The sequence below is a fragment of the Gymnoscopelus braueri genome (genome assembly GCF_963280865.1).
Source record: "Gymnoscopelus braueri genome assembly, chromosome: 21".
NCBI lineage: Eukaryota > Metazoa > Chordata > Actinopteri > Myctophiformes > Myctophidae > Gymnoscopelus > Gymnoscopelus braueri.
In genome coordinates this window covers 39,707,953-39,735,090 of record NC_137623.1, presented here as the reverse complement: position 1 = coordinate 39,735,090, position 27,138 = coordinate 39,707,953, and the positions used below count along the sequence as shown (strand labels likewise).

Here is a 27,138-nt window from a genome sequence, read left to right as displayed (position 1 = left end):
GTAAATGTACTTACTTTGCACCACTGAACCTGGGGCCCCTGCTGGGAAACAGATGCTACAAAATATAGGCTATTTGCGTAGGGGCTGAATTAATTGTATTTAAAATAATTATTGACGAATAATTCATTGTGGCCTACTGTTAGAGCATATGGGTAATAATGGATACTTGTGCATAATTGTTTGTTTGTTTGTTGTTATTTTTTTCAACTTGAAGGACATTTATGCCAAAAATGTACACAACAGTGCAGAAGACACTAGCAAGCAATTATATTTGACTAAATATGGATTGCATTATTGTTTGTTTAAGCAACAATTAGTAAAACCACACCATTTGCAGGGTAACATCCAGCAGATTGTGACAGGTTCACTGCCCACATCCACGGACACAGAGACAGTTGAGATAGGCCTACTCTTTATATGAAGACAAAGAAATCACACCCAGTGTGAAACATGAGTTTGATGGGTTTATTTCATTGAGCTATTTTATGAACTGAAGGAACAATGGTAAATCACCGTCCATTCATGTCAACAGGCCGCTTGAAGAAAATCACAGCAAGCGTTGCAGGCAGTGCATGGGGCCAGATGCAATCCAAAGTGTTTGGAAAAATGATCTGTCACTGTCATAGCTGCAGTGGTGGAAAGTAACTAAGTACACTTACTCAAGTACTGTACTTAAGTACAGTTTTGAGGTATTTTTACTTTACTGATACTTCCAATTTTCAGTACTTTTACTTCTACTCCACTAGGCCTACATCTCAGAGGCAAATATTGTACTTTTACTCCACTACAATTATTTGAAAACTTTAGTTACTTTGTATATTTTGATTATTATTACAAAACATACATTAATCACTTCAGCCCTATTTATACATTTCGGCCATTTGAAAATAGCTCACAATGTGTCAAGATGCGACGCATTGTGAGCTTGTAGATATGCTATTTTCAAAAACTTTTATTCATTTGAAAACTTGAGATATTTCTACTTCTGGTACTTAAAGTAAATTTTGATTTCAGTTTTACAAAACCATGTAGTAGAATGTTTTCTTCAAGTTTGAACCTTACCTGTTAATTTGTGTTCAGACACACAATGAGAGCCAGATAACATCAGTACTAACATCAGTACTATGAAGTTAGTCATTATAGTATAGTCAGTAATATGACATCTGTATTATGACATCAGTCATCTCCATATTACGGCATAAACCACCGTGTCAATGTCTGCATCGTGTTTGTGCCCCCTTTAGACATGGTATGATCTCCCCTGCCCTGGGACATCTCTCTCAGCCTCTGTCTATATCTCTTCACTCCACCACTCCCACATTCCACCCAAGGTGAGTTTGTGTTTGGGCTGTTAGCCTTTTGAAAGTCTGACATTATTACCTGCCTGTGCTGACTGTTTTTGGAAGAAACTTTGTTTAGTTTAATAAAGACCTCGGGATGAACCTGCCTGCCTCGAGTCGTCCTGCATTTGGGTCCTACTCAGCACTCAGTAGACACAAACAGACAGATTCCTGAGATGGATAGATGTGTGTCCAGTAGGGCTAAGGACGAGAACCACATGACCGCAGGTATGTGATGCATATCACAAGGTTGAGCTCATTGCCGTAATTTTTAAAATACTTTTCTTTTCTTTTGTTTTTGTGCATTTATATTTATTTACATCGATATGGTGTGTGGTATAAAATCGAAGCATACAATAAATATAATCATTCTTCTTGGTAATATCATCACTGTCCATTCTGGAAGAGTGTGGGAAAGTGAAGTCACTTTCAGTTCAGCATGAGGGGTAGGGACTACAGGGGAGTACTTGATACATCAGAACATTTTAATTGAATATATATATGTCACAGTATGATTGGAAAACCAGTCAGTCTGAAAAAGGTGCACTCGTTTTCACCGACGGAGGCGCACCGTCTGAAGGTGATTTGAGCCACGAGAGGCACCGCTGACCGAGCTTAGGCGAGCGAGTCGCCGTGCCGAGCGTTGCAAAGTCACCTTCAGCCGACTCAGCGCCGTCCGAGTTATGTTCCGGGACAGGGACGGAATCATAAATCATCTTCCCCCTAGTCTCTGTACCTCTGAGACATCTTCTCTTTTTTTTTGACGCGGGGGAAACTTTGAACTTTGAGCACGTGAACCGGTCTTGGATGGTATTGTATATCTTGTTGGGGGGATGACGTCGATGTCAGGCAGAAAAACGTTGTATATACATGTTTTATCTTTATATTTTTTTCAGTTTTCTTCATAGACAAATGAATGCCCTACTTTTGAACTGATTTGTGGATAACTGGGGGAAAGGGTTTTATTTTTTATTTTATTTTTGAGTGAGAGTGTGAGGGGTGTAGGGAGAGGGAGATGGTGGAGGGAGGGAGAGGGAGGAGAGAAGCTTAGACCACACAAGTCCTGGTATTTGTGTGATGGGGTGGAATAAAGTACATTATCATTATCAGTGGTCATTGGAAGCTTGTTCTTCAATTCCATAAGTACCTCAAGCTTAACTAGCTACTACAGAAGATGATCATTGACATTGTCCAAAGACTCTCTCAAGAGGCACATGCATGAAATACAGTCCTTTCTGAAGTTCTGGATGAGTTGTGAGGCAGAATTCCCAGAGCTTACAGTAAATGCAAAGTGTGTGTTACCTTTTGCAACTGTGTATCTCTGTGAGAGTAGTTCTTCTACATTGGCATATCTGAAGATAAAAGCAGGGCAGGTTGGAGCGAGAAAATGGCATTTAGACTGTTTTCTCTTGAGTTGCACAGTGTGTCTGTGCAACTCAAGAGAAAACAGTCGTCCCAAGGTTGATTCTTAGTCAGGATTGGTGGTTCGCAATCAGTTGATTATTTTGTACTTTGTACTTTTTGTATTTTGCATCAAGAGATGTCAAATCTCTAAAACAGAAGAGTTTGAAAGAACATTTAAAAGCTGTGTGATCAAGATACGACTGGTTCTATCTCACGTGCTGCCATTCTGTTGTTCTCAGACAGAGAACGGGTTCTTGCTGCATGTGTTTGGGTCCAGCCAGTTCTCAGGTTCTTCATCTTGGTCACGTTTTCATCATTTTGCTCTACAGAGATCAGTTGGGGTGTGATTCCTCCTGAATCTTTCTCCCCCAGACCTGTGTTCGTTCTCTGTTGCTTGATCTCCTTCGGGTCTTCATGCTTCTGCTCTAGAGAAGAGAGTAGCTTTTGAGACAACGCCTCTTTTTCTCTAATCAGTTGGAGTTTCTCCTCTTCCCATTTGTTCCTCACTTCCCTCCTCTCTTCCTTGAGAGATACATTCACCTCGTAGTTCCTTTTCTCCTCTGCTTCCACTTCCTCCAACCTCTTTTTCATTTTCAGGAGGTTGAGCTCTGTGGTCTTCCTCTCTTCCTCCATGGTTGTCCTCGCTTCCTCCATAGCTTTAATCGTCTCTTCCAGCTTCAGGTTCTTGGTCTCTACAGCCTTCCGCTGTTTAGCCTTCTCTTCAATTTGCAGGATAGCGTCCTGTGTTGTCTTCATCTCGTTCCTTATGTCTTCACCCTTCTGTTCTGTGAATTGTAACTGCTTTAACAAAGCCTCCTTTTCTCTAGTCAGTTGGAGTCTCTTTCGTCTGTCTGCCAGCACTTCCTTTTCTCTCTCTCGTCTCTCCTCCACCCATCTGGTCTTCTCCTCCATCCTCCCTTGCTCCATGTCTTTAATCTTCTCTTCTTGTGAGAGGAGCCTTTCCATTAGCTTTTTTGCCTGCTCCCACTCATTCTTCTCCTTGATGAAGGTCTGGTTCATTTCCTCCACAGTGGCCCTCAGGAGAGTGTTCATTTGTATAATTTCTCTCTTATGAATGTAGTAACCAATCGTAAGGGCTGAAGCCGCCAAGGCAACACCGCTGACGACTTTCAGGTCAAACATAATTGTAAGTACGTTTCTGTTATGATTCAGCTATCAGTACAGTTCGAAAGTTACTAATGACTCAATGCAAGGTGCAAACCTACAGTGGTTCAATGCAGTGCTGACACAATTATTTATAGCCCTTACTCTCCCAAGTGGATCTGTCACAGCTGCACACTAAGTGGAAGAGAGTATTTTAACGTTTTTTATATATACCAGGCTCCTCTGGTGTCAACGCAATGACCCGGAAATGACAGGCAGGCTGATATATCAAGCCAAATATGGACATGTCCGATGCCCACGCAAATCGGCATGCCACATACAGTACCTATATATGGAGGTAAATCAATTTGTTAGGCAATCATTACATCACAAGTTTTGGAATTATGTCCAAATATGGACCCACCTGTCACATTACTGACGTCATACCTAAATGGTTCCGGTTGTGTTTGACGGCCACATTTTGGGCAGTCTAAGCCATATTGACTTCTATTATAAAGAATACTTTTAAAAAAACAATGTAATACAAGTTTAATATTTCAGTATAGAACATAATTATGAGGCATTCTAAGTTAGCCAACTGAAAGTGTGCACAACAAATGTAACCATGATTGGTCCAGTGGTTTGTGAGATTAGCTCTGGAAAGTCACACAGACTGACACACAGATGGACACATTTTAGAGCCATGCCGTGAAAAAAGGAGGATTATGTTTTTTGCCCAGCTATGAGTTTGTCTGTCCGTGGCTAATGTCGCAAACCACTACACCGATCAGCATCAAATGTCTTGTGCACACTGCCAGTAGGTCAAATATTGTTCAACTCTGTCAGCAATAACTATTTTTTTCATGGAATGGTAGGCTACTGAAAGGGGGGCCAGCAATCTATAACAGTTTGTCCCCCATATATGTTTGTCCTCCCGTAAGTATGTTTCACTGTAGGCCTATGTATGTCCCCCATATGTATGTCTGCCTGTATGTCCCCCATATATAGGCCTACACGTATGTCCCCAATATGATGTATGTGGGACATAATTACAACAACAATAAAGGCACTATCAAATTAATTCCATAAATAAATAAACTCTGTTTTATTATCTTGACAGACCCTATCTAACTATCTATCTATCTATCTACAGTATCTGTCTATCTGTTTATTTGTTTATTTGTTTATTTGTTTATTTGTTTATTTGTTTATTTGTTTATTTGTATTCTCAACATACTGAATAGGCTACCTGTTAAACAGTACGTTTCATCTCGGACGTGATGAGACGGTAACAGGATAGGTGGGCACCAAGGAGGAGTGGGCACCTCAGTGTTAAACTGGCAATTTCTTCCACAATTTAAAAATATTTAATATTTAGCCTATCCTGTATCCCATTGGTTCTCAACCTTTTCAGGCCGCGACCCCCCAAAATAATCATATTTAAACTGGGGACCCTCCCACCCTGACAAGCACTCGGAAATGTAGGAGTTGAGACATTACATTTAGTTTGACACTGTTCCACAGATAACTATTATGAAAATAGCAGATCTACAAGCTCACAACGCTTCACGTTGGGGGGGGGGGGGGCGTTGTGAACTTGTAAGATTGGGTATTTTGGCTATTTCATTTTGTATCTCTTTCTTATATTATTTGCCAATTTGGCCAATGTTTGACCAGTGTTTATAGAATAGTTTTTTTGATTACTTTAACTAGGTAGTGTAGGTATTAAAAAAGCTCTTAGACGTCCTTAAATTGTCACTTCACTGTCATCTAGGCCTAGGGACCCCCCAAAAACACAGGTTGAGAAGAGAACCACTACTGTATCCACCGAGACCACAAATAATGTTAGGAAAGTGCCCCATCTTGTGACAAAGCAGAGAGACTACACATGTGCTACGTGTTCCAGACCAGCAGATAATCCTTATTTATTTGACAGTTTCAACGAATAACTACATTCTACAAGTGTGTAATAGAAGCGCTAAAGGGAATAGCAGTGGTGGCCATTTTGTGGTTCCAAATTTTTTTAAAGCCCATTTTTTTAAAACAGTCAAATCATTTTAAGCAAGCTTAGTGCTTTATGAGCCTTCCAGTTTAGTAGACCTTGTATTGTGAATCCGTACTGTTTTTCTCATGTCTTACTAAATAAAGTACATCAATCAATCAATTCATTTCCCCCATAGAGATTTCCAAAAAGATGTAAATATGTGTGTGTGTGTGTGTGTGTGTGTGTGTGTGTGTGTGTGTGTGTGTGTGTGTGTGTGTGTGTGTGTGTGTGTGTGTGTGTGTGTGCGTATATATATATATATATATATATATATATATATATATATATATATATATATATATATATAAATTTCCAAAATATTTACTAGATATTTACTAGAGATTTCCAAAGATTGGAGAGAAGACCCAGGGGGGGAAATGAATGGGCTCTTTTTGAGTGGAACCACAAAATGGCCACAGTAATTGCAGTGTGTCATATTTATAGTTGCATATTGTCCAGCCACTGATGCATATACATTTTCCTTCATTTAGTAGGCATCTCACATACTATTTAGTAGCTGCTAAGGTTTTGGAAATATTAAAAAGCATGGCTGTAAAAAGTAACTATAAGTACTCAAGTACTGTACTTATAAGTACAATTTTGAGGTCTGTTTTACTCTACTGGAGTATTTCCAAAGTTCAGTACTTTTACTTCTACTCCACTACATCTCAGAGGCAAATATTGTACTTTTTACACCACTACAATAATTTGAAAACTTTATTTAGTAGTTAATTTTTAGATTTAGATTTGTATTACTAAACATACATTAACCACTTAATTTCCATATATAGTTTGGCTATTTGAAAATAGCCAATCTACAAGCCCACAACGTGTTGCATCGCCACGCTTGTAGATATGCTATTTTTTAAATGGGACATTCTGCTTTAAGTACATTTTGATGCCAATACTTTTGTACTTTTACTCAAGTAATTTTTTAATACCGGACTTTTACTTGTAACAGAGTATTTCTAAATTGCAGTATTGATACTTGTACTTAAAAGAAATGTTTTTAAGTAATCTGGCATACTAAATACATAGGTACGTACACACCTCCTCCACCAGGGGGCGAACGGCAGCAATTCCCAACCATGTCTCTGGATCCTTGCCGAGCATCAGGGTTGCCATGTCCGCTTATTGTAAGTGACATTGACTTTTCTGCAAAGTGGCTTGTAAATGCTGATAGTTGCGGGTTGCGTTATTTGGGCTTGTTTCTAAAGTGTAGTTGCTTATTTGGGCTTGCTCCCAAATGTTTTAATTATATAAACCAGTGGTTCTCAAACATGTTCATGTCATCATGGTCATGGACCCATTGGACCCCCAAATTAATGTCTATTTGTCCAAATTGTCCCCCTAACCCACATCTGACAATGTTTTGTGCCAGGGACCCCCATTCGATACCAGATTGGTGTTGTTGTTAGAATGTTTTTAAAAACTCTTCCAATTTGGAATATTTGGAAGCAGCAGGCTTGTAGATCTGCTCTTTCCAATGTATGCAGTATGTATATAGGTTAAAAATGCTCATAATGGCCTAGTCACTAGGCCGACAAGCCCAAAAGAAGCAACTGGGGCACTAATAGGCCCACTTCTTTTGGGCTTGTTTTCCTAGACCTGGCTGCTTATTTCTTTCGCAGAATCTGGCAACACTGGCACGAAACAGCCCGACGGTTGGGTTGACCCGGAACTCGTTCCACTTCGAATCCTCGTGTTTACGTTCCGTCAACAAACAGGGGCTGAACAACAAAAGAACCGGGGTCCGCGTCCCAAAAATGTCCATTAAACGAGGCAAACTGTGCAAAATCGAGTCTTTCAGGTCGTCGGTGAACGAGCGAGTGACGTCGGTGGGAGAGGAGATCCTCCGGGTTCTGGAGAAACAGTTGAAATGCGACGACGACGACGACGCGTCCGGGCTGAAGAAGCTGGTGAGGCGGGTGGTGGGCGAGCGGCTGGCCGCGGCGGTGGACTTCATCTGCGGCCTCTTCCAGAGGGAGGTGGAGGAGTACGAGAGCGTGCTGGACCACCAGAGCAAGCTGCTGGACATGGTGTTCAACCCCCCACACAACAAGCTGCACGCAACAGGTTTGTGTGCGTGTGGGGTCCAGGCAGGGACTCTGATGGGTTCCTTCAGTAAAGGAGTGTAAAACCCTACTCCCTTTCAAAACTGCCCTAAAGCAGCGGTTCTCAAACTTTTTCATGTGAAGGACCCCCAAATTGACACTTATTAGCCCGTGGACCCCCATTTCAGAAGATATAACAGGGACCCCCATAAGAGAAGATTTTTTTTTACGGCTCTAGCAGTGATTCTCAACCATTTTAATTTCAAGGACCCCCAGTTTGACATGCATTAGGGCTACAGACCCCCATTTAATGGCATTTCTATCACTTGGACCGCAATTTATATTGTAAAATCTATGTCAATTTAACTCAACGGGTTCCATTTGTACACTCAGCGTTACAGACCCATAAGGGTCCATTTGGTGCCTAATCTATCATTTAGCTGGGGACCCCCTGGAACTACCTCAAGGACCCCTGGGGGTCCCCGGACCCCACTTTGAGAACCAATGCCCTAAAGAATCACCTTCAAGGAGGCTGCAATTCCAAACTGGCCCCTGTCAAAGTCCTAACCTACCCCCCCCCCCCTCCTCCTCCTAAAACTGTCTATTGTACATATTTGTTGTTTTTTATACCAGTAACATGTAAGCCGATTGTATGACGTTCTGCATAGTAGTGTATATTTGTATGTCATTTTAAATAAGCCAAGTGCTTTTATGAGCGATCCAGTTTAGAGGACCTTGTATTGTGATTTGTACTTCCATGTACTGTTGCCATGTCTTTCTAAATAAAGTATTCAATCAATCAATTCAGGGGCTTCCAAATGGACCCTTTACAGGCCAGGGTCTGTAACTCCGAGAGTGTACACAATGGCACCGAATGGACCCGAATTCCAAATTTACTATTTAGTGAAAGTGCAAAAGTATTGGCATCTAAGTGTGCGTAAAGTACCAAAAGTAAGAGTGCTCATTATGCAGAATGTCCCATTTTCTAGTTTTCAAATATTTTGAAAATGGCAGATCTACGACTACAAGCTCACAACTTGTAGATCAGCTTTTTTCAAACGGCCGAAATGAATATACAGTAAGGCTGAAGTGGTTGTACGTTTTGTAGTAATATTCAAAATCTACAAAGTAATTAGTAAAAAAAAAATTCATATAATTGTAGTGGAGTAAAAGTACAATATTTGGATCTGAGATATAGTGTAGTAGAAGTAAAAGTATTGGAAATTGGATATACTAGTAAGTAAAGTTCAAATACCTCAATTTTACTTGCGTATTGTAGGCTACTTAAGTAAATGTACGTATTTACTTTCCATCACTGTACCAAAGCAAACTGCTGGACATGATGTTTATCTCAGCAACATGGCAGCTGTACGGATAGCTTGAATTATCCTCTTTCTATCTGCAAAGTCTTTTCATAAAATTCCACCGTAGACATGTTATGAGCTACTTTCTGTCAATAAATTCCGGGCAGGTGATTATTTTCCTACGTGTCAGTCAGAGTTTGAAAGCGCTCGTTTTCAATAACTCAAAGTCCTGCTTCCTCCTGCATTATGTGCAATTTCTAAACAGGTGGTATGCAGGACCATTGAGGGATTTCCCAACGAGCGCTTAACAAACAGTTAGAAACACAAATTTCTTGACAGAAAGTAACCCATAGTCATAACATGTCTACAGTGGATTTTTATGAAACAAAAACTTTGCAGATAGAAAGAGGATAATCCAAGCTTTCCGTACAGCTGCCATGTTGGTGAATTTAACGTTGTTTAATACAATCAGATAGGACTTTTCTGTTTGGATGTATGGGCTGTCAAGGGTTGGTATTACAACTCTAGATTCCAAATATTAGAAAAATAGGTTTAACCATTAAAACCCTACCGAGTTGTAGATAACTGTACTTATTGGACCGCTTTTGTCCCGTCTACAACAAATCTCTTTGCCAAAAACAGCCGATCTACAAGCTCGCAACATGTCGCCATGGACAAGTTGTGAGTTTGTAGATCAGCTATGTTTTTTGGCCAATGTTACCCCCCAGAACAGGAATGCTGGGTTGAAATGGTTAACCCGCACAACAGACTACTTGCACCTCTACACAGAATCATTTGAGCGAGACCACAAGTAAGACGCGCGAACGCTGGAGGCGAACGCAGATTGACTGTGGCTGCCATATTTCAACCACACTGTAGTAGTGCACTCTGCCGCACTCTGCCGGCTGTATACAGGCAGTGCAGCTGCTGGCATTTCAGCACGGAGTTTCGAGTCACATGGGGGCGCGAGCCAATGAGAGCGTGAACACACGCTGTATACAGGCAGTGCAGCTGCTGGCATTTCAGCACAGAGTTTTGAGTCACATGGGGACACGAGCCAATGAGAGAATGAGAGCGTGAACACAGACGGAAAGACCATAAATATGGGACAGACACACACACAACGCAAGCACGATGATATAGTAAGCTCCACTTGGTCAGAGGCGCGGCTTCGCCGCGCCTCCGCCGCGCCTCCGCCGCGCCTCCGCCGCGCCTCCGCCGCGCCTCCGCCGCGCCTCCTTCCGCGTTCGCAAAAATTATTAGAACACTGAAATGAATGGTAATTCCCACCACTGATAGTGAGTAGTAAAAGCAGGGGTTATCATTAAAAAGACCCGGTTTGACTGTGAATGGAGTGTGAATCAATCACCTAAGCTGTCAGCTCATGTGGCGCAGGAGTTTTTTTTTGGCCCAAGAGTTGACTTGAAGGCTGACGTGAATAGTTGCTCAACTAAGCCATCAGCTGACTGTCTGTCAGAGTGCCAGGAGCTTGACTATGTGGCCTTTCTGAATTAATGTAATGCTCAATTTATACTGTCACATAACCCTATTGACAAGAGTTATTTGACAACAAAAACAGTTTTGGCAATTTATACAAATACATTGTGTTGTTGTTTTTCAGCTGTTTTACAATACATTTTGTTAACTTAATAAGAAAGAAATAAAGACTAACATTTCTTACGGAAAAAAAACAAGATGATAAAGAAAAAAAATGTAAACAAACTCATCGTTACAGAATAAATCAGTGACGTTACCTCCTCTCTCCCCCTCCCTGATCTCCCACTTCTCCCTGTGTGTAAAGAGATTTGCCCAGAACAACAGGAGAGGACCCCCAGTCTGATCCAGGAGGAACCAATGCCTCCACGGATTAAAGACAAACAGGACAAGCTACTTCAAAGACCAGAGGCGGCTGCTGGGTCAACGTTGACGTTACTAGATGGGGCAACGCTCCCCATCGAGAAGTGGGGCGACACTCTCTCAGGTAAAAAAAAACAAAAAAACAATCACTGTCTGTAGGGTATTAGTATTGACCTTAAAACATGAATAGGCGGACATACATATAGGCGTACAATACATGTCCCAGACATCACAATATGGTTTGGCCACAAAATATAACCGTCTGAAATCCGCATCTTTAATGTATCTAATTTTAACCACTCCATTATCAGTAATTTAATTAAAATAGTATTTAGTTGTGCTGGTAGTCAAATCTCAAGTCAATATTCTGAAGCTTTTTGCAAAGGGTTACGCAAATACACTAAACCCGGGGTCACCAACATGTCCGTACATGGACAGACGTGTCCGTGGCAAGACTTTTCCATGACGGTGGCGATTTTGAGAAACAAATTATGATTTATCTTTTTCATAATTTGTTTCTCAAAATCATTTTTTTTTCTTTTTAGAAATAAATTATGAAAAATATAGAGTATACATTTCTTTCATTATCATGGAAATAAAAATGTCTTCTCTAAATATTCACAATCGAATATGTCCCGAATGTGTATTAATTCATTTGGTAAAGTGTCGGGATGATATATTACTTTCTAGTCATTAAGTAGCCCGCACCAACATCAAAACACCTGTCAATTGTGTGCCCCATACTGTATGTGCTCACTGAAGGAAGTGTAGAGAATGAGGTCCGTTTTAATCTCGTGACGTGGGAAAGTGGAAATATTTTACTAAATGCACGTTTTCTGCCTTTGCATTTCAAATGGATATGAAACTTGAGGACAATAGCTAATCCCAAGTTAAGTTGCTATGCTTTACATAAATGTACTGTCGCTGGCTATTGTTGCACACAGTAATATGTATTATTATTGTCGCTGCTGCTCAATGTCGATTATGGAATTCAGCGTGACTGCTTGCTCTTTATTGTCGAGAGAGAGAGAAATAGACAGACAGACAGACATACAGAGAAATAGACCAAGAGAGGGGAGAGGGAGAGATAGACAGAAGACAAAGGGAGAGAGAGAAGAGGGAGAGATGGAGAGAACACAGAGAGAGAAAGAGGGGAGGAGCAGACGGTAACTTTATGCAACTAATGATTATTTTCATAATCGATTAATTGGCCGATTATCGAAACGATTAATTGGATTATAGATCTTATAAAATCGGATTATAGATCTTATAAAATCGGATTATAGATTTTATAGCTATTAGCTTATCTTATGATAAATGCAAGGAATCTCTGTACGTCTGTAGTTCATGTATCTTGACAACCTCTGACCGACCGACTTCAAACTCAAACTTTTATATAAGACAATATAAATGGTACCTTTTCTCTTCTTCTTACTGCATGATTTGTTAAAAATAAAGATATCCCAGGCTTAACCAGCTCAATCAGATTTTTCCCCCAGATTCTACGAGACGTGTGTGTGTGTGTGTGTGTGTGTGTGTGTGTGTGTGTGTGTGTGTGTGTGTGTGTGTGTGTGTGTGTGTGTGTGTGTGTGTGTGTGTGTGTGTGTGTGTGTGTGTGTGTGTGTGTGTGTGTGTGTGTGTGTGTGTGTGTGTGTGTGTGTGTGTGTTGTGACTACTTGAAAATGTAAAATAAAACGCTGGCACCGGCTGTACCCTGTTTTAAAAAACCTCTCTCACTCAATGTGTTAAGGGTAACCGTAAACTATGTCATTTAAAAAATAAACATTCAAGCCATTTTTTTTCTTTATCATATAAATTTGCACGCATGTATAGACACTAGAAGTTCGGGCCGCTATGCGGCCCGGCAGTGCCACCGCCGATGTGACTGATATGCCCATATATGGAGATCTGTGTGTCTGTCAGTCCTTGTCCCTTTTATGGCCATATATGGACATATCTGTACTTGTCAGTCCTCGTCCCTTTTCTTCCCATAAATGGAGATCCCTGATGTCATCAGTATATGCCAAATTGCCCATATATGGGCATTCTGATATAACTATTCATAGGGGTGGGCAATATGGCAAAAATATATCAAGATTTTTTTTAGGAGGTCGATAATCCGATTGCCGGTTTTGACCAATTTATTTTTATGACAAAGACCGGAAAAAATAAATCTCTCCGGACATCCTGATCGGTTGACAAGGCAGTTCATTAATTATCACCGTAAATCAGGCACATTTCAAATCCTGTGTGTGTGGTACGATGATGTCATGCGCATAGCCTCTATTGATGGAGAATGACCAACTCTGCACTCTTGAGCTGCACAATACAAATCTTAACACTTTAAATATGTGGGGAAGTTCAAATCTAAAAATAGATCTTCGTGATGCGTTGGTGTTGACATGCATTTATTCATTGTTGGGAAATTCCCCCCACTGTGACATCCCTAGTGCTCGGGCCCTAATTGGCCAGTTCTCAAACTTTTTTGTGCCAAGGCCGTGGACCACCATCTGATAATGTTTTGTGCCAGGGAGTCAGGGACCCCCAGAAGAGAAGTGTGTCACTTCATGTTGCGCTGTGAGCTTGTACATCTATGTTTGAATAGCCAACATAAAAATGGATAAGTGGTTAAAATGATTGTGATGCTACATTAAAAAAATGTACTGGACAAACATGAAAGCCATGCAGCCTAACAATAAAGGACCAAAAACTATATATAATAATGTATTTTCTTTTATAAATGCATGATGTTTTCAAAGCCAGTGATCTCAATATTGACCAAAAATAATTGTGATTATGATTTTGACATAATTGAGCAGTCCTAGTATTCAGCGTTGCCGGGGTTATTGGATGGGCAAAATAGGCAAAGTACTTGGAGGCCCGCCTATGAAGTCAGTGTTGTGAGAGTTCTTGGAGGCCAGTCCATGATGTCATTGTGCTGATGAAATAGGCACAATGTACTTTGTGGGTAGTCTATGACGGCAGTACTGTGACGTCACTATTCATATTGTTATTTTTCTCCTTCTAGACTTCCTGCCACTGCCTGTGTGTAAACAGGTTTCCCCTGAACATCTGGAGAGGAGACCCAGTCTGGTCAAGGAGGAACCCAAGCCTCTACAGATTAAAGAGAAACAGGTGGAGCTACTTCAAAGACCAGAGGTAGCTGATGCATCGATTATGACAATAGCAGTGAAAAGCGAAGATGATGGTGAAAACGGAAAGACGGAGCCTCTAGCCAGCACCTCAACTGAACACATGAAAACACAAGCTGATGTAGAGGGCTATGGAACATCACAGTCAACTAATGATGACCAGTTCCTCTCTTCACCTGGCTCTGAATATGACAATGACGACAGTGATGAGTGGGAGAACACCGGGTTAGAGGGCTATAGAGCATCACAACCAGCTAGTGATTCTGAATCTGACAATGAACAAAGTGATGATTTTGATCAGACCAGGGAGGCTCAGTCAGCTTTAAATACATTGGAATCACTCAAGACACAGAGTGTGGAAGGACAAACATCATCTTCGAGTAACAAGCTGTCCCAGGACCTGAAATCAGCAAAACAAAGTACGTCCATGAAAAGAAAGAGGAAAACAGCTGAAAAATCCTTCAGTTGTACAGTTTGTGGCAAAGTGTTTAATCGCAGTGGAAATCTGAAGATACACATGAGGACTCATACTGGGGAAAAACCCTTTAATTGTGCAGTTTGTGGCACTGGGTTTAATCACAGTGGAAATCTGAAGATACATATGAGGGTACATACAGGCGAAAAACCATTTTCTTGTACAGTTTGTGGTAAAGCGTGTGGTAATAAGGGAGATCTGACAAGACACATGCGGATTCACACAGGCGAAAAGCCGTTCAGTTGTACACTTTGTAACAAAAGCTTTAAACAAAGTGGACAACTAAAGATACACATGAGAGTACATACAGGTGAGAAACCGTTTACTTGTGCAGTTTGTGGTAAAGGCTGTGGTGATAAGGGAGATCTGATAAGACACATGAGGATTCACACAGGTGAGAAGCCCTTCACTTGTACAGTTTGTGGTAAAAGTTTTAACAGAAATATAACTCTGAAGACACACTTAATCATTCATACGGGAGAGAAGAACTTTAGTTGTACAATTTGTAACAAAAGCTTTGGTGGGAATAGAGAATTGAAACGACACATGATGACACACACAGGGGAGAAACCGTATACTTGTGCAACTTGTAAGAAAAGCTTTAATCAAAGTGGAAGTCTAAAGAAGCACATGAGAATACACACAGGGGAAAAACCCTTTAGTTGTACTATTTGTGACAAACGTTTTATCCAAAATGAACATCTTAAGATACACATTAGATCCCATACGGAGGATAAAACCAGGGTTGCCGAGCTCAGTGTTGACACAACACCTGCAAAGTAAGAAAACGCGTTCACCAATTAAACAGCACATGCACAGAATGTCATAAATGGCTGCATATTGTCAAACACCAGCATTGAGAAAACACATGCACCCATTTGACAAACGTGTCCTACATGGGATTTAAATCCAGCGCAGTGCATCTGGCTTTGTAGATCGTCTACGCGAACACAATTGGCCGTGTTCGGGGGAGGGTGATCTAAGTCACTGCACATACTCCTACAGGCTGGGGAGGCTACAGTCCGCAGGAAGCGTTAGGGCGGGAGTAGTAGGACTATGTCCGCCCAGTGGGGGCTCCTTACTGGCAGTTGAGTCAACAGCAGTGATAACACACATAAATGAGTGTGGGGAGGAATCAGTTGGCATAACGACAAAGAAACAATCGACAAAACACAAGCAAATTTAGAGCTCATGCACCAGTCTAACAACACATGCTACAGAGAGAGAGAGAGAGAGAGAGAAAAAAAAAAGCATGTGTAGATCTGCTTGTAGATCTGCTAAGTATAAACCAGTGTTCAACCACCCTTACAATTCAAACATTAAAACATTTTTCTTTCTCCAAAATATTCTGAAATGCTACATAATATACCGTTTGTTGTCAATGTGGCCTTTTTATTTGTTTGTCATTTTGCAGCGCATTGGGCTCATCTGATCTCACACAAAAAGAATGTATAGTTATTCTAATCTAGTATGATAATAAAAAAAATATTGATACTTAAGCAGTGGACAATCTAAACCACTGACTGAATGACAATGTGTGTATTTCTTTGTTTATGTTTCTTTTTACCTTCTGTATGAAAACAATGTGTTAACTAGCTTGCTGGAATTTTAATAATCAGATTTGCTTTCATACCAGTGAAATCTGTTTCTTCATTTGCCTCATGATTTAATTCCTAGTCACCTGTTAATAATTTGATTCTGCAATACCTCTTGATGCATCTCGGTTTTCAATATAGTTCTACATTACTGCTTATGGCTACTTTTCCTTCAGATAATCAAATACTTATTAACTTCTTTTTTTACTTTAAGTGCTTTTAAGTGATGTGTTTATAATCACACAAACAAATGTCATAACATGAAATTACATTTTGTAAACTTAAATAAATTGTATATGCCTAGCCTACCTATTGTGAAAATGTCCTCAAAACCAACATAAATCCTTATGCACTGCATTACAGAATCAGCTTTATTGTCACATCACAGGCTTGCAGAAGTAAAGAAGTAAGTGAAATGTGTTTTCGTGCATACTGTAGTTCCCATCGTGTTGTTTCCATAGAAAAAAAAGAAGGGAAGAAGATGGGGGGGGGGGCAAGGGTGAAAGGAGATCAATCAAAGAAAACAAACAAATGATCTACATATTTACGCATAGTACCTAAGATAAGATATAAGGTGCGTGAGCATAGCAGCAGATGTATACTGTGCATGATATACTTCTGAACGTTACAAGTGTTCTGCCTGTGATATACAAACACATTCACATAGCAGCTGTGAGGACAAGTTTGTGGATCTTGTAGATCTAAGTGTAAACTCGTACACATTGATTGATTGATTGAAACCGCCCTTACAAATGGAAATCATTTGTTGATTCAGCAGAAGCACTCCAAAAGGTGGACATTTCACAGCAAAAGGAGACATCGTCTTTCTCACATGAAATCTGACAGAACTATGACATTGAAGGGACATGTACTCCAGCGGTCATGCTGAGACTCCATGGCGCAATACTCTGCATTCTGTGTTTATGTTATGGAAGATAGTTTTTTTTTCCTCAAAAAATTGCTGGTGAGGCAGCGACCACTTTAAAATTCTGAAAACGCCTGTGTGTGTTTTGTCTAACCCTTTTGAGTATAGACATAACTCTGGTCTCTTCTTAAATGTCTATTGTCCAAGAGTCGGATTTACCCTGTGTATTACTGAAACAAAGTATTTGTTTGTTTGTTTCTAAATTACTTTTTGGTTATTTTCTTTTTTGAGTGGAAACAATGAAACCACAGCCTCAAGGTTGACTAAATCCTGTTTCAAATTTTATGATAATGCCATTGTTTTAAGGCTATGTGTAGGGACTGTTTTCAGATAAGGTCATAGCGACTCCAAAATGCCAGTTGGTACTAAAAATAAATTATTATATTTATTAACTTTTTTTATTTTGATGAATTGACTGAAATAAAAATGTCTTACTAATAAAACCTTTTCTGCATTCAAAGAACAGACCAGAATTGTCTTTACACAGTACAAAAATAATTACATTGTGCATGCTTTATTCATTAGTATTGCAGTATTGAGAGTAGTGGCTCCTTAAAGGAGGAGTTCACCCAAAAAATGACTTATTTTCTATCAATTGCACACCCTATGAAGCCTTGAATCCATGGATTCTTTTTTGTTTTTGTCGCATTCCTAAACTAATAATTTGATTCCCGTCTCCTACCGGCTAATGTATCCGGTAGGAGACAAAAAGTAGATTATTTGTGTCTCCTACCGGAAATACACACGGTCATCAAATTATTGTCTTAGGAATGCCACAAAAACAAAAATAAATCCATGAAATCAAGGCTTCATGGGGTGTGTAATTGATAGAAAATAAGTCATTTCTTGGGTGAACTCCTCCTTTAAAGCTGTAATCCTTAACTTTACCCCCAGGATTCAAACCACCCGGATGCCCAACGTGAATGGCAACATGTCTACTGTTATAAAGGTATTTCTACTATTATAAAGGTATTTCTATTGTTATAAAGCTTGTTTGAGTGGAAGCTAAACTGCCTTTCGTCTTTGATGTAATACCGCTTGTCAACCAGCAGGTGTCCTACCTGACCGCAGGATGTACAGTTCTCACTGGAAGAGAATGGAAATGAACAACCACCACAGTTGGTACCAGCGTTGCCAGGTCTGCTTATTAGAAGCGACTTTAGGCTTGTTCTTTCTGTAAAGTTGCTTGTAAATATTGGTAGTTGCGGGTTGCTTTCTATTTTGGGAGGGGGGGCTGGGGGGGCTTGTTTCTAAAGTGTAGTTGATTATTTGGGCTTGTTGTTTAAACCAGTGGCTCTCAAACATGTTCATGTCAAGGATCCCCATTATCTGGTATATCTGATCTGACTCCCAATGTTCTGACAATGAATTAACAAAAACAAATGTGACAAATGTCAGACTTTCACTGTACTACCGGTACCTGTAGCCTACCTGTACTGCACCTGTATCTTGTTAATATAATATTCAATCAATCAAAAACCTTTCCATGGATAGGTTAACAGTACAAGTAGGCCTGGCTATGCGTACAGTAAAGTGGCACTGCTATTGTGTATTGGAAGTTGTGTTCACTATAGGCCTACCGTTGCTGCAGGGCAGAAACTTTGTATTTAAAAATTTCAAAAAAATTTAATTCATAAAGTAATGCACTACTTTGCCATACAGTGTCGAGCAAAATAATGAAAATAGCCGATCTAATGTACAATCTCACAACGCCTCGCAATGCAACGCATTGTGATCTTGTTTCTTGTAGATCTGCTATTTTTTTATATGTTCTAAAAAAAAATCTGTGTTCAAATTTGTCTGTTGATGTTATGAATATTGAACCAATGAAAAAGTATTAACGAGCTTGTGACTAAATAATAACTACATTGGATCCATTGGAACACAGCATCTTTTTTTCCATTTCCTGAAAAGTAGGCTAACAGTTTTCGACATATATGAGGTTTCCACCTGACAGTGACTATATAACTATGAGCCTAATTTTTTGGGGCAGAGGTTCTTCCTTGGCCTACTGAGAGTTCTGCGGGCACTGTTTCACACGATTGGCCCAACTGTGCCGGAGATTAGCTGTTCACTGACAGACGGCTGTTCTGGCCTCCTGGCGAGGATAACAGATTTTGTAAGGCCTTTCACGGTGATTATATAATCGTATTCATAATCGTTCTCATGTTGAAAAATGGTTCGTGTGTGTGTGTGTGTGTGTGTGTGTGTGTGTGTGTGTGTGTGTGTGTGTGTGTGTGTGTGTGTGTGTGTGTGTGTGTGTGTGTAATGTAATGCTCATTGTAAAGTACTTTTACAATTTACCAAATTATTGATATTTCTGAATGAAAGCAGTGAAAGGGAACATTATGTAAGAACATGTCTACATGGAATTGAAGCTCAATCAAATAACCCTGAACATTGCTCAGGCCTATTTGCCACCATTTTCTTGTTAAACAGTCGAGTTATACCAGTATATACCAGTTTTTAGGTCAGATATACAGTACTTCAGTGGTTGAGTTGCATGTTGAGGACATCACAAGGTTATTCTCACCTCCAAGGATCTCCCCAAACTGAAGGTGAGCATTGAAAGAATTTGACAGGTTAATTTAGATTTGATGTTCACAAAGTATAGATATTTCGAGGTCATTGTGGCATCTGAGGTGCAAACTATCTTGTGCATCCTCCGATGCACATGGAGTTGTAAGCTGTTGTAAACAAAGTAGGCTACATTGTGCATCCAGGAGTATCCTGGAACTTGTCATAATTCACCTGACCATTTCTTTTAATAGTTAGAATGGGTTAAAATGTAAATGTAGTCAGAGACATTCCAGTTACTATTATGTGCAAAATGTACTTGGCCAATACCACAACAACTATGAAGGGGGTTATGTGTCCTAGTATGTGTCCACACATAGTAGTGTGGACAATGACATGAATACAGTATATTATATAGGTCGTTCCACAGAGGGGCACTATACTGTAGTGTAGGTAAAAGTATGAGTAACTCTTCAGTTGACTTGGGGAACTCGGCTCATCATGCCTCCGTTCTCCAGGCCAAAGTAGACCTTCTCAGCCATGTCCACGAACAGCCCAGTCTCCACCACACCTGGGATCATCTTAATGGCCATGTTGACCTCTCTCCAGTTCTGCGCACGCTCAAACTTCCAGTCCAGGATGAAGTTGCTGTTGTCGGTGACGACTGGTCCTGCCTTACTGACAGACATTCTTAGGTTGACCACCCCTCCGAAGCGTGTAGTGATGGTTCTGGAGATGGGCACGTAAGCCATGGGAATGACTTCAATGGGAATACCCTTCTTCCACTGTTGGCCCAGAGTCTTGGAATCCTTCCTGAAGTCAGCGATGACAATGAAATGTTTAGCACAGCCAGCCACTATTTTCTCTTGTGTCAGGCAGCCCCCTCCCCCTTTGATCAATGTGAGATCTGAGTCCACCTCATCTGTCCCGTCAATGGCCACATCCAGCTCTGGGTGTCTATCCAGATCAGACAGGGTGAGGCTATGATTGAGAATCAGCTGACGGGCCTGGAAGGAGGTCGGGATACAAACAATGTTGAGTTTCTCCAGACGAACCCTCTCAGCTAATCTGTCCACAGCATAGACGATGGTTGAGCCACTGCCGACTCCAACAACCTGGTTGTTCTGGACATGATTATCCACTGCCGCATACGCTGCCATTCTTTTTGCCTCCTCGGCCATGATATGATGCTTTGACTGCTTTGTCTTTATCAGCAGCACGTGTGTCCGGCCCAGAAATTTGGGCAGAACTGGCCTGACACTGCAACAAAGCATGAATATGCAAAGTTGTAACAAACACTCCTTTGCGTTTATTTATATCTCCAAACTTACAGCTGCGAGCTGATTGGACATTATATTTTGTTCACGTCATGGTTGCTATAGTAGCAGAGATCAAACAGGCCTCTATAAATCAGCAAATCGGGCACAGCCGCATGTTTGTCTCCATTAGCTTATTGGTTGAAACACATGCTACTTTATGCCCATACAGTAGAACAGGGGTTCTCAAACTTTTTTATACCACAACCTCATATTATGAGGGGTTTTCTTTTCAGCTGCAATGTAAAAAAAAACTATTTGCCTGCGGGTGTCGCTGTTGAGGGATTTTGCCTGTCAATAATCGTCTGTTCCGCCCCCACCCGCCATTTAGAATTTTGAAGAATTTTCTTCAAAACACACTAAAGGACAAAAGAAAATTGGTACACATGATCTCTGGACCCATGCGCTAAACATATGTAAGTGGAATTTTGATAGTCCATACCGTTCGTCCGTAATAGGCTTCCAAAGTTAGTGGGAGGGGCCTATTTTACAAAAATCACGAAAGAAACAGCCAATCAAACCCAAATTTGAATCACATGTCGTTTGTTGCAAAAACAAGATTTTTGGCGATCAATCCCCCCAAAATGGCTCTGGATCTGTAGAGGAGTCCATGGGGACAAGCGAAAGCCACCTGAACACAAGAAGCACTGATCAACTGGTCGCCTGGCCGAGGGTGTCTGATGTAGAAAGACCTGAATACACCCGATGACCCCAGCTTACATCACTGGTGATGTGTTCAGCTGCATCAGAAGATGTAAGGCCTACTTCGGCCGATTGTTGATAGTTAGCTATTTGCATAGCTGTTTTGACTTATATTATTCTTTTCTTATCCCTTATATATAATTATACTACTATTTCATCTTTCAATCTTGTATTTATTTAATTGTTATCTTAACACACTGTTGAAGAGGCTTGAAGTATAACAATGCATAGTTGCCTACAGTATAATGCTGCTACCAGCTCAGCTGTATTGTGTCTTCGTATTGAACCTTGAAAGGGTGCTGTAGGTTTTTGGATAAGCACAAACTGTTTTGTTTGCTCAATTGATTACTGCCAATGATTACCAGAGGAAAATGACAAACTGACCATTGGGCATTTTGCTAATGCATGTGGACCCTTTCCTATCAATTGAAAGTCAACTACGGTACACACATGCCATCAAGGTTCCATAAAGGATATACTGAAGGCTTACTGTGCATCCTAGATGGCAGTTAAACAATATTAATATGCTGCTTTCCAATAAGCCGTTGCAGCACATTGCTGTGCTTTTTTTATATACACATACATGTATTTAAAACATTTTCCCATGGACCACCTGCATGATTATGTCCTGGACCACAAGTGGTCCGTGGACCACTGGTTGAGAAACAGTGGAGTGGAACACACTTGTGTAAATCATTGAGCCATCATTGTCCTTGTAAATGTGCATGTTAGCCTTTGAATGTTCTAATGTGCAGTTCAATGAAGAACAACATGCATGTGATAACGCAAAGCTGTCTCCTTTTCTTATGGACACATACTCTGAACTTAGTGAATGCTGAAGGTAAGAATACATTCTCATTTACAGAGCAGATTAGATCAGGAGTGGCTTATATGCGTTTTCTTTTTCTCTTTTTCTTTGTGTTAATTTGGACAGAACATTTTGATTTAGTTTTAGTGACATTTTAGTCATTTGAAATGTTTTAGTTTAAGTCTATAGTCTTTAGTTGACTAAATATCATACGATTTTAGTCAGTTGATTTAGTCAACTAAAGTTTAGTTTAGTTTAGTTTAGTTTAGTTTAGTTTAGTTTAGTTTAGTTTAGTTTATTTCAGTCAGTCAATTTGTGGTAACATTACAGTAGGTAATAAAATAAAGAATGTTATCAAGAAAAGATACCCACATTTCTGACCAAAAAGGTATAGGCTGAAGCATTGCTTATTACGCCTACCCTTTTACAAAACAAAGAAAAATTAAAGTCAAAATGGAGAGAGAAAAAAAAAAAAAAAAAAAAAAAGGAAACAAGGTACAAGGACAAGATACTTTTCTGTACATGTACGTGTTAGCTGTACTGTACAAGTAAATGTATATATGCTATGATAAATAAAATCATACAGAAGGCACATGCCATTTATGTTTTTTTATAATTATCTATCATCTTATTTTTAAGTAATCTTTTGAATATTTTTAATGAGCTACACAATTTCAGATCTTTATCAAGGCTGTTCCACAGAGTTACTCCTGCGAATGTTGTACATCATTGTTTTGCATTTGTTCTTGTTTTTTCTTTTGAGTAAATGCATGTACCCCTGAGATTATACTTTGTTTGTCTTTTATGAAACATCTTCTGGATACCGTCCGGGAGCATGCTGTTATTGATTTTGTACATGAGTTGAGCGATTTTAAAGTCCACTAGTTCTCTGAATTTGAGACTGTTTGAATTTATGAATAAAGTGTTGGTTGGCTCATAGTAATCCACTTTGTTAACAATTCTTATTGCTTTTTTCTGAAGTATGTATATTGGGTTACTTATCGTTTTAAATGTGTTTCCCCAGACTTCAACACAATATGTGATGTGTGGTATTATTAGGGATTGGTACAGAATATATAATTAATTTGTGTAGAGAATGTATTTTGTTTTATGCAGTATTGCAATGGCCCTTGATATTTTAGTTTTTAATTGATTTATATGGGTTTATGTTGGCAGGCCTTGATGGCGCCACTGCCTTCGGCCTGGCAGAGACAATAGTAATAATGACTAAAAAAGTGCGTTCCAGCAAGGATTTTGATTGTACGACCTACGGTTCAATAGTTAAAGGCCAAAACGTGGCCTGTTATAGTGCCTCCATTTAGGGTGGAGTGTGTGTGCAAAGTTTCACAGCAATCAAATGCTGTGTCCATGATTTGTGGCATTTTGTGAAAGATGGGCCCCTCCCACAATTTTCTTTTCTTCTTTTTCTTATGAATATTTTTTTATAGTAGTTTTTAGTAGTTCTGCCAAGGTTGCATGGTGGGAAGACAATTCATTTCAATTAATTCCACATCAATTTCCTAATTTAGTCATAGTCCAGACCATGAACATGGACTACATACTGAACACTCAGGTAGCAGTTTATGAAGGTATAGCCTACTACACAAACTCATCTAAATCATCACCATGATGGTCATGTGTAAATACAAAAAAAGTGCACATGTTTACATTTCTTATGTAAATATGACTGTGAATGTCATGATGTTCCAGAGGGAAGAATTAGAGTCAATAGTCATACAGCATGCTCCAGAGAAGTATAGCATAGTTGACACACCTGAAGTCATATGCATATGGATTGTCAATAAAGAGGACGTGGGCTAGATAGGACAGTTTGTACTTTGACTTTGGTACTGTACTGTAAGTAGGCTATATATTGATGCCAATACTACATTAAATCACATTTTTAATACAGAACTGTAACCATTTATATTGTGATATTGCTACTTTTACTTTACTTTTACATAAACCAGTGGTTCTCAAAGCTGGGCCTACAAGCTCATAGCTGCGAGCTTCTGCTACATCTGCTATTTTTTGAAAGCTTCTGGGGGTCCCTGGATTTGAACATAATGACTTACTAGAATATTGTGGCCACTGTTTGAAATAAATCTGCTCTAGTGGCATTAATTGCAACTCTTTGGTTTATTCATAATCTACTCACCCACTGCCAGCGTTTTTAATCATCTTTTTATAGAAAAAAATTGAATTATTTGTCCGTTTATTTTTTAACATTGAAGTGAATGGATTTTTTTTTAAATATTTTTTTTATATCTCCTAATTCGTTGTGAATAACGAAAAAAAATAGAGAAACATTTTAGAAATTCAAAAACAAAATTAAATTAAATTTAAAAAAGGGGAGAATTCTCCCCTTTGGCGGTGAGTGTGTTAACTCAGTTTCTTTATAATGTTATATTTTTTGGGGTTATCATTTATACCTAGCATATCATCTAGCTGTGGTTTTCTCTTGTCAGCTAAGGGACCACCTGTTCTAGATCATGGCTCTGAAGGCGAACGAGATTGCTGCACCCAGCGCCAGTCCCAGGGAGAGGAAGAAGATCATCATGGCTCCTGCTGTCTCTGCTTCATGCTGTGCAACCTTCCTTGGTGCAAAGCACAAGCACAGGCTATCCATGTATCCATGGGAGAAAGCGAAGAAGATCATGAAGAGGATGTACCAGGAGTCGTGGCCAAACCACACGGGAAGGTAGTGACGAGGCTGCACGTTACACAGCATGAACAGAGGTACGAAGACCACCCGCACGCCCACCAGAATGGGCAGCCAGATGATACTGTCTGCACCTGGCCACATGCAGACTGCCCCCAGGCTCTTCCCAACGGTGTCCATCACGCCGAAGAGCAGGAAACATGAGACGGGGATGAAGTAGGTGTCCCAGGCTCCTCCCTCGGCTATCGTGGACTCGGCGGCCACTGTGACGGCCGGGTACATTCCGATGGTGATGGTGAAGTTGAAAGTCAGAGACGTGGCAATCACCCAGATCTGTTTCAAGATGGCAAAAACAGAAACGACTCGTTTGTCCTCCTCTTCAGTCAGACTGAACGCAACAATTGACTCCCCCTGATCAGAGGATGTCCTGGGTCTGTTATTCTCCATGTAGTATTGGAAAAATTCTATGCTGGGCAGCGCGAGGTATGAGAGGTTAGCCAGTAGGATGACAACACAGGCTGTGAGGAAGTAGCCAAAGGCACTGTCCTGCAGAGCTGAGCCAGTGGCCAGAGCACAGATCATGGAGACGGCAGCCACGATGCCGGCCAGCCCTTGCCCCATCACGACGGGTGTGGTGTAGGACACAGGCAGCAACCCTGCCAGTCCATACAGGCTGCCCTGGAAAATGGCAACGAAGGAGTTGATGCAGATGACTTTGACGATGGTGAGACAGAAGAAGGGTAATGGTGCCATCTCTACCTTCACCAGCACGGCGGTCAACAGGAAGATCACCAGGGCGACCGTCATACTCCCAGCGATACGCAGCTTCTGAGGAATCCTCTGGTGGATGAAGGAGTTGAGGCAGGTGAAGATAAGCAGGGGCACCATGGTACACAGTGTCATCACATTGCTGAAGATTGATTGCAGAGCGTTCTGTGTGTGCCTGCCCGCCACAGTCCCATTGACTGCACCGATGCCATTGATGGGCGGGTACTTCAACCTACTGGTGAAGTACAATGTTGCTGAAGTGAAAAAATTCCATGGCAAAACAGTTCCCAGACCCAAGATTAAGAAAAAGATCCAGACTCCATGATATTTGTCGTTTGGTGCGTTGGTGACCGCCATGACATCTGAAAGTTTGTTTGTTAAAAAGGAGTGGCGTGTGAGCCTCGATCACTTTAACTCTTGTTTGTTTAAGCTAATGACACACACACGCACGCAAGCACGCACGCACGCACGCACGCACGCACGCACGCACGCGCACACACACACACACACACACACACACACACACACACACACACACACACACACACACACACACACACACACACACACACACACACACACACACACACATTGTTATATACATAGTAACATCTAAAATGACACAGAGGCATAATGTGGTGTTATGTTTATTTTGTGATAGGATGACAGGGTGAACACACAATAATATTATTTCATGATAGGATGACAGGGTGAACACAATAATATTATTTCATGATAGGATGACAGGGTGAACACACAATAATATTATTTCATGATAGGATGACAGGGTGAACACACAATAATAAACATTTTATGTTTTCAATCGCTAGTTTAAAGACTTTTTTAAATCATCATGATAAGTGTTCAGTAAATGAAGGTCCTGCCCTCGCTGCGGTTGCAGCCAATAGCAGTCGTTTCCGGTAGCATTTCGGGACCGGAAGTTCAAAGATGACGGATTTCAATTAGTCGGAAAAGTGGCTTCAAACCGGTTTGTAGAAACCAATGGGGCTCGCTGTGTCCATATTTTGTTACAGACTCCAATCCTTGGTAAGGAAGACTAGAATGGAATGCTCCCTAAATTCACCTGACACTGCCCTCTGGTGTTTTTACA

General features: G+C 40.5%; 3 protein-coding genes across 3 annotated transcripts; 1 reads left to right on the top strand and 2 right to left on the bottom strand.

Annotated features, from left to right (window-relative positions):
• The first annotated feature begins 7,612 nt into the window (after positions 1–7,612).
• LOC308076846 (uncharacterized protein) lies at positions 7,613–15,965 on the top strand. The gene is made up of 3 exons (XM_080417357.1): positions 7,613–7,968; positions 11,052–11,231; positions 14,136–15,965. Exons 1-3 carry the CDS (start codon positions 7,659–7,661, stop codon positions 15,515–15,517), a joined length of 1,872 nt encoding a protein of 623 aa, XP_080273483.1. The 5' UTR covers positions 7,613–7,658; the 3' UTR covers positions 15,518–15,965.
• A 4,279-nt stretch (positions 15,966–20,244) lies between these two features.
• Positions 20,245–20,952, bottom strand: LOC308076998 (ribose-5-phosphate isomerase-like; the record flags this gene model as incomplete). Its single annotated transcript, XM_080417527.1, has 1 exon — positions 20,245–20,952. One exon carries the CDS (start codon positions 20,950–20,952, stop codon positions 20,245–20,247), a length of 708 nt encoding a protein of 235 aa, XP_080273653.1.
• Positions 20,953–25,082: 4,130 nt separating this feature from the next.
• LOC308077254 (equilibrative nucleoside transporter 1-like) lies at positions 25,083–26,384 on the bottom strand (the record flags this gene model as incomplete). Its single annotated transcript, XM_080417874.1, has 1 exon — positions 25,083–26,384. One exon carries the CDS (start codon positions 26,382–26,384, stop codon positions 25,083–25,085), a length of 1,302 nt encoding a protein of 433 aa, XP_080274000.1.
• Between the last annotated feature and the right edge of the window lie 754 nt (positions 26,385–27,138).